Consider the following 8,055-nt stretch of genomic DNA (forward strand, 5'->3'; position numbering starts at 1 on the left):
TAATTTAGTGTGTTGCCATCCTCCAACTAACAAGTACCTGATAAATGCTAAGTGTCGTCTTAGCATTAGCCAGTTCAGGCATGATAGGTGCTTTTAAAAATGACTAACTGTTAGTGTTAACCTTTATTGTTTTGGTTTTTTTGTTCCCTACAGAGTCAGCTCTGAACTAGAAGGAAATGAAACACTGAAGATAATTGAAATAGATAGAAGAGTCAATGCCACCTCTTAAAAATAAATAAGACCTTTTTTCTTGACTTCCCTCTTTCCCACATATTGTCAACCAAAGTCCCCCCTGACTAGTCATCCTCAGTGAACCAAAGCACAAAAGAGAGGAGTTCAACTTCTGCATCGACTGGTGAGGCTGTGACTGCAGATGGGATCTCTTGTCTTTGTAACTCCCTTCCTCACTTCACACACAGTCCCTGTCTTTGCTTTTATTCCTTTCCTGTCTAATACTGCAAGGGCAGGATTGAATTATGATGGCAGATGATGCCAGCAGTGTGCCGGTGACTGGTGTGTGTGCGTGCGTGCATGCACATATCCTAATCTGAACACAAAGATTCTTTCTGTAGAAAAATGAATACGCAAAACCAATGGGAACATGTGGGATGATAGGTTTCTTAGGAGGAGATAACTGAGAGAAAGAGGAGGTGCAGCATGGTGCAGCTCTGAATCTATCCACAGCTCCATGCCTATTGGTCTACAGCACCTGAGCCTTTTGGGGGGTATTGAGAAGCACGTATATAGCCTGCTTCTGAAGGGACAAGAAAGGGCCCTGATACTGCTGAGTTAACATGGGCAGGAGAGGGGTGGGCAATGACGATGCTGAATTGTCCTCCCCTAGCTCTTTCTCTTCTCCCCTCCAGCCTCCTTATCATTTCGTGGGGTAAATTTCTCTGGGTTGAAAGCAGTCCCGGTAGGCTTCCCTACTGCTTCCACCCTTGTGGAATTCAAGCAAAGATCAGTTGCTGTCTTGTCACACTTTGTGTGGGAGAATTACACTAGTTTTTCTAAATCTGTTTAGAAAGCAGGTTTTGTTAAATTTATGCAATGTTTTGGATGGATGTCCTTTAGTCTGCTTAAGGCTAATCTATTTAGCTTAAAACAGTTCCTTCCCAATAAACTAAATCAATGTAAGGCTTAAATCAGAAGTGCCTCCTGAGAGGACCATATGGTTTTAATTTATTAGCTTCTAGATGCATTGATGGAATTTCTTACGTAGACCTGGTCTCAGATTGTCCTGTATTTTCCTTTCCTTGCCATCTTCCTGTTACTATTGTAAATAGTATTTATTAGCTTTGCAAAATTTTGTTCAGGCAGTTGCAATGAAGAGAACTGAGCTTCCCTAACCCTGCAAGTGGTCTGGGCGAACTCTGATATGAGACACAAAATATTCACCCATTCCCGCCCCCTAAACTTGAGTTGCCCTAAAATAAAGCCATGTGTCTTATCTTCCTCGTACCTCCTTTTCCAGAGATGTGATCTTGGACCAACCGCTTAGCAGAAAAGACGTGCTCCAGCTAGGCACAGTTCAGGGCTGGCAGTGGTAGATACTGTCTTAACTGTATGGCAAGAGAGCCGCTGGCCTGAGGAGTTGAGTGTTTAGGCAGGAAACAAGGCAAAAGAGGAATGAGATGGGTACACAGGGAGGTGAAAAGACTGGCCCAAGTTCAGTGGAAAAGCCAAGAGCAGTATTCAGGTCCGATCCTGGTCTAGTACTCTTCTCCCTGCTTTGTTTCCTCCTTGTCCCAGGCAGCTGTTGCCTTTAAGGGTTCTCCCTCTCTCAGTGCCCTGGTCATGCCTTTGCCTGAGCTGTGCTTCTTGCAGTGGCACAGTTGAACCTACCCCAGGATTTGAGCAGAGTTTTGTCTGGTTACTACAGAAGGGTGCTCGGACTCCATTGAGGATGGATTTAATGTGAAAATTCTAATTTAGCAGGCTAGCATAGCTACTTTACAGTTTACCAGAAGTCAATTTAAAAAAAGAATAATGAACTTTGAAGCTCTTTTTTCTTCTTTTTTTTTTTTTTCTTCCTAGTGACAAATAAGGGAAAAACTAACCTAGCCTTACAAGTAATTTTTTACCATGTACAGTAGATATTTCCTGCAAGTATTCTATTTTGTAAAATATTGGATTTGTATTTTATTACAGCAGCTGCCACACCAGCTCCTTTCTTGTTCTTCATTCTCCTTGGACTTTCTTCCTTCAGTATCCTATTTGCAGCCTTCAGGACTGACTCAAAACTCAGTGAAATGAATGGAAGGAATTCAGTGAATTACAAGGGGCTGTGGATCAGTCCCCACTGTACCATTTTAAGAAGGTGTTTCACATTAGTGGAAGTGAAACGTGAGTCTGACTCCGTGAGCTAGTGATGAGTTTTGGTGTACAGATGTACTTTTTAGGTAATGCCCTATTCCTCTATGCAAGTGCCTTTTTGTTATTTTATCTTTGGTGGTAATGAGAGGAGAAATGCTGTTGTAGTCTATTTTGCAAGTGTTCCCTTCTCGGCATGGGTCAGTCTCCTCCCTAAAGTATCTTTCCCTTCACAGTGATCCTGCTGAGTCCTCTGAGTCATTCCAGTATCCACCAACAACTTTGTATGGTTTGTTTTTTTGGGGTTTTTTGTGTTTTTTTTGGTTTTTTGGGGGGTTTTGGGGGGGTTTTTTTTGGGTTTTTTTTTACGATTTAAGGCTTCATGTAAATAACGAGCACTGGTGGGTGCCACAAGGGATGGCTGCATTGCTTAGCCACATGAGGTCAGCAAAGCGGCAGGAGAAAGCTGGGACTGACCCTTCCATTTACGGTATGGCTGGTCAGTGTAAGCGGGCAAGATCATAGCTTAGAAAATTCCTTAAATGGTCTTTGTTTTCAGAGCACCCATGGTTTGCCACCTCTGGGGGCAACTGAATGCTCAAGTCTTCTGCAAAAGAGGCCCCATGCTGTCAAGCCCAGCACTGCTCCTATTAGTTTTTGCAGTTAGCGCTGTGCGTGAGTAGGAGGCCGCTCTGCCTGAGCTCATGCCCATTAAATGGAACACCTCCTCTTGCAGATACAGCTGACTTTGCTGTATTAAAACCAAAATTGAATTATTTCTCAGTACTTAAAGGACAGATGATTTCACAAACACTAGACAATCCCCTCTCTCTGAAACCTACTGCACTAGTCACCATTAAAGCTTTGCCCTTTTTTTTGCTTAAATTGGGCATGTCGGTTCAGATCTGATTGGGAGATAGTCATGGTTTCATCGGGAGCATTTTAAACTGGCCACAGTCTCGGTCAGTCCTCTGAACTAATTCATCCAAGCCAGTATGGCCATACTAATTTTCTTGTAACGGTTTGATAATATATAATCTTAATTTGTGTAATTCTTTTAAGTTATTTTTAGATATTCTTTCGGGGAATCTCTTGACCTAGCACACACATTGCTTGGGGATTTATTATATTAAATGTTACTTCTTTATAGTGAGGAAAACCTTTGCTTTACTTTGGTATTTTTGTGATAATTTTTCTTCAGGGGCCTTAATACAACAGATTTATCTGCTAGATACTAGGGGCCAAAGAATCTCCTGTCATTATCTACCCACAGGCTGTTATGTGACAAAGACCTCACCATCTCCAGAGGTGGTTTATGCCCATGTTACGTATCTAGCAGGGGGACGGAGGAGGCAGGACACATGCAATTGCACTGCCAGCCTCAGCAGCCCGAGGGTGAACGTTGATGCACTGCGGACCACGTGGAGAGGCAGCTGTATGTGCTCTGTGCTAAGGGCATAGGGAAGGAGTAGTAATGCGTATTCAGGGAAGATGCCAGTAAAAGTGCTTTTAATTAGCTCAGCTATATTACTTGAGGTCTTAGCCTTCTGCCAGTATACTTTTTCCAGTGATCAGTGACTTGGTGCTGTAGAAGGATGTGTGTGTATGGACAGGGTAGGCAAAGGCCTTATGTGCTACTTAATTTCCATTTCCGCTAGAGGACTTAAGTGATCCTTAGAGTCTTCAGCTGTAATGTTGTGCTTCTTGTAGCGTGATTCTATGCACACTAATAAACTTACCTTTTGTCCTGTAGCTTTAAAGCATGTCTAGATCTGTTGGGTCTTTGCTTCTAGGGAGATAAGCTATGAAGGAATGTAGGGCATTATTTTTTTATATATATTTTAAAAGCATCAGCAGAGGGCATGTGACAGTTCTAACCTTGTCAGTGTGTAGGTATTGTTGAGTTTTTTTCCCCAGGCTATTTATAGTTCTTTGCTGCATTTCGCTTATTTCATCCGTACCATTCAATATTTTTCAGCAGCACAGACTAATAATGGATTAGGCTGGGCTGAGGTTCTTAGGCCAGATCCCAGCTGCTACGACACAGCCTGCTTGTCGTTATACAACTTTTGGAGGCTGCAGGTCTGGTTTATACTGGCAGGGGACCTCTGCCATATCTCTCTGTGTAACAGTGTATCTCAATGTATTCTTGATTTTTCTAATATAGAGCTGAAAATTAATCTAAAAACTTTTCTTCTTCTTTTTTTTTTTTTTTCCTGCTAAAGAAACCAACCCACCTCTCTGCTCCCATCCCCCAAACTATCAGTGGTGAATTCTGTCTAGACGCATTTAGAATGTAGGTCAAGTAAATGAACGATACTAATTGCTACGTTGGGAGGGATTTCCACTGAGTATTTGGGCTCTAGATTCTAGCTTATGCCAAGAGGCCATTGTACAAAACCCACGCAGCTAAGAACAGAGGTATACAGAGTATTTTTATACTCCTGGTGACTAAAATACTTCTTTCTCAAGTCACTAATTAGAAGGGGAACATTATGTATTCTGAAGGTGAAACGGTAGGTCAGTAATCTGTAACAACAGAAGTTCTACTAGCCTATAGAAGTGTAGTGCTATGATGTGTTGCTGCTTTTCACTATAGCGTTAAGAATAAACAACTCTGGGGGGTTGCAAAGATGAATGAACTGGCTTGTGTGTTAAGGCCTTTACAAATAAGATGAAAGGATTCAGTCAATGAGCCAGGACATTGTAGCTTTCTTGTGGCCAACAAAATGACAGTGGGCGTTCGGGGATATGTTGAGGTTGTGATCCCAGTTAGTACCACATTGCTTAGGTGATCAACATCCATTGGAGACTCCAGGATTGTGAGGGAGATTGCTATTTGGTTTTGTGGTTTTCAGGTCTGGCCTTTTCCTGCTTTGCCAAGGTGTATATATATATGAATGCACTTCCTACATAGGAAAGATTGCATCTTGCAGGAAACCCTCGTTTGTGATGCTGAAATGGAGGCTGGATATTCTTTATTAGCAGTATTCTCTTCTCTGCCCTGAAGCCAGTATCCTTAATCTTTCTCCAAGAGTTGGAACTGAATAAGTGAGAAGAAAACACAAGCAACCTGGATTTGTAGATCTATTTTACAGAAAAGAAATGGCAGGTGAAGGGAATCCTGATGTCACAGGGAACATTCTAGTCCCTGATTCCATAAATCAGCAGTGATAGTCTTTTTCATTAGTTCCCCCCTTGTTTTAGCTTTAGTCTTCCCCTTGCTCTTTAATACTAAACAGTCCTATTTATGCATACCTGACCTTTATGGTATATGCCATTTTCCCTTCCAACCAGCAGGAAAAAATCGTTTTGAACTTTCGTAGCCCATAATTAAGGGAGTGGAAGGGAGAGAGGGGGAAGCAGAGGCAGGTAATCAGTTTCTTTTAACAGAACTCTGCTCGTATCTGACTTTGCCATATCAGATCTTAATTCAGTGGTGCTGATGTAACAGTGTCTTGCTTTTTTCATTTGTACAGTTAGCAACAATGAGTGCGAGTGTGTGTGTATCTGTGCATGTGTGCATGGTGAGTAACTTTAAAAAAACAAAAAGGCAGAGTTGTTTTCTTAATGCAGTAAGCATCACTAAGTAAAGGCATCTACCTGAACACACAGGACACATTCCACTTGGTGCAACAGAAAGTCCAGGTGTTTCTGTCTGAAACCTGTTCACATTCCATCTCACCGAGCACTCATGAAACAGTCATGTGAATTGCTGTCTGAAGCGTGTGCTATTAGTAATTGTAGACTGAAAGTTGTTGCACTGTCATTTTGCGTGTATGCATAGACTGTCTGGCCTTTCTGTAGGACAGCTCTGTTTGGTACAAAAAAAATAATTACTTTAGGTTTGATTGTATCTTCTGGTGTCATTTTTGTTCTGCAGAGTTATGGCTTTGAATGCTTTTTTTTGTTTCTTTTGTTTTAATGGTGTAAATTAGCCTTAAAAAGTGGCCCCTGGGAGCTGATGGCTCAAGGAAAGTCATTTTATTGAGCTGGTCTTCTGGGAGAGTACCTGAAGATTACCCCCTCCTGGGAGGGAGCACTACTGCCCTGACCACCATGCGGGCACAGCAAGATGCCAGCAAGGGGAAGCAGTTTGCTCTCAGAGGGCCATGCCGTGATGCAAGTACATCACAGTTTCCCTGAGATTTGCTGGTCTTATTACTTGATGTTACCCTTCTGAAGAGAAATACATATCCAGGGCCAAAGCCATTGCCCTGGGCCATGCAAAACAATAGCTTGTGACTCCAAGTTACTCTTCGTGTGACACCCTTAAGGCTTTCCAGCTGTTATTTCCCTTTCCTTCTGTTCATGTGGATACAGTATGGGTTTGTGCAAAGATTTAAAACAATCTAAGATTAAAAGAACAGTGATACTACTGCAAAAAGCACACACCCCCTAAACTCCTTGGTAAACTCCATTGGAGCGTCTTCTGACTGCAGGTATCTCTGTTCTTTTGCCACAAGTCTATTTAACTCTGTGTATGTGTGTTCAGTGGCCTCTCTATTTTTGTACAAGCTCTGTCATCTGGATACGGTCCCACCTGATTTTTCACACTGCAAACATGTCCATTGGGTGGAAAGAAATTGCTATTTTTCCTTTTTAAATCGTCTGCTTGATTCTATGGGAGGGCAGACTACCTGCTTTTGTAGCCTAAACATGTATGTAGCGAAGTATGTTATGCTTTTCATTTCCTGCAAATAAATATTTTCTGTAGAAAAAGCAAGTGCAACTTGTTTGCTTTCCTAATGGTTGGAAAAGTTCTGGTCCCTTGGCTTTCCCAAGTGTGGCGCTGCGCACAATGCGTCCATCTTCGCACAGCAGAACTACCAGTACTTCAGCACATTGCTAGACAGAGGGGTTACAAGCAGCAGTGTGTGTTTTTACTGAAGCTGGCAACCCCTTCTCTTTTTTTGAAATTAGGGGAGAATTGTGTCTGTCAATGGGTGGAAATTAGGCAAAGGCTGATGGTGTTTTATAAGGATAATGGCACTTGAGTGCAACTGTGTGATACAGCCCCATTAATATTGAATTGTCTCTCTCTAAAAGTGGGATCCAGGGAGGCTGATGCTCAAGGAGGCACTAGCTTCAGCCTGATGATACCTGTCTGCTAGAGCGTGCTGGAGCTTGATTCGTATGGGCCAAATAGCCCCCCTGCAAGGCAAGGCCTTTCCCTGCACTGACTTGATGCTGGGCAGCTAATTGCTTAAACTGAAGTAATCTCCTAAAAGAGATTTTTCTGCTTTGGCTTTTAGGGGTTGGGTCCTCTGCTGGCCTCTGCTCCTTCCCTTACTCTGCGTCACCTCAGGAGCTGCCTCCAGCAGTTCAGAAGCTGCTGTTTTGCCTGTGTGAACAGTCGACATTGTCCACCAGTGCAGAAGCAGCACCCAGCCAGGGGAACAGAATTAACCTTTGCTACTTTGAGTAGACGTGGAAAAGAAAACACCTGATTTCTTCCAGTCTGGGGACTCCGTGGCTGTGCTGGCCATCCAGGGAACTTGGCGGTGAATGACCTAGTGCAGATAAGAAAATTACCCCGTGCAGAGCTGGCTTTGTAAATGGTATAGTCATTTGTATTACACTAGCTTTCTACTAGGAAAGAGACCTTATATCTGGAGTACCGTGCATCCATACGAGAGCAACCAACAGCTTCTCCTCTGCAGGAACTGCTAGCGATGGAAGTAATAGTTCTAGCTTTACTGAACTGAAAATGGAAGTGTGACAGATGGCTTTGGTGCCTCC

General features: G+C 42.8%; 1 protein-coding gene across 2 annotated transcripts in view; it reads left to right on the plus strand.

The window, feature by feature from the left end:
- Window positions 1-7,035, plus strand: part of CREB3L2 (cAMP responsive element binding protein 3 like 2) — an 85,608-nt gene extending 78,573 nt beyond the window's left edge. For both annotated transcript variants that reach the window (XM_056339344.1, XM_056339343.1), the window contains exon 12: window positions 154-7,035. In XM_056339344.1, the coding sequence (XP_056195319.1) occupies window positions 154-229 (76 nt within the window). In that variant the 3' untranslated portion in view covers window positions 230-7,035. The remainder of the gene's footprint in view (window positions 1-153) is intronic.
- Window positions 7,036-8,055: the final 1,020 nt, after the last annotated feature.

The sequence above is a fragment of the Falco biarmicus genome, chromosome 5, assembly GCF_023638135.1.
Source record: "Falco biarmicus isolate bFalBia1 chromosome 5, bFalBia1.pri, whole genome shotgun sequence".
Classification (NCBI taxonomy): Eukaryota; Metazoa; Chordata; class Aves; order Falconiformes; family Falconidae; genus Falco; species Falco biarmicus.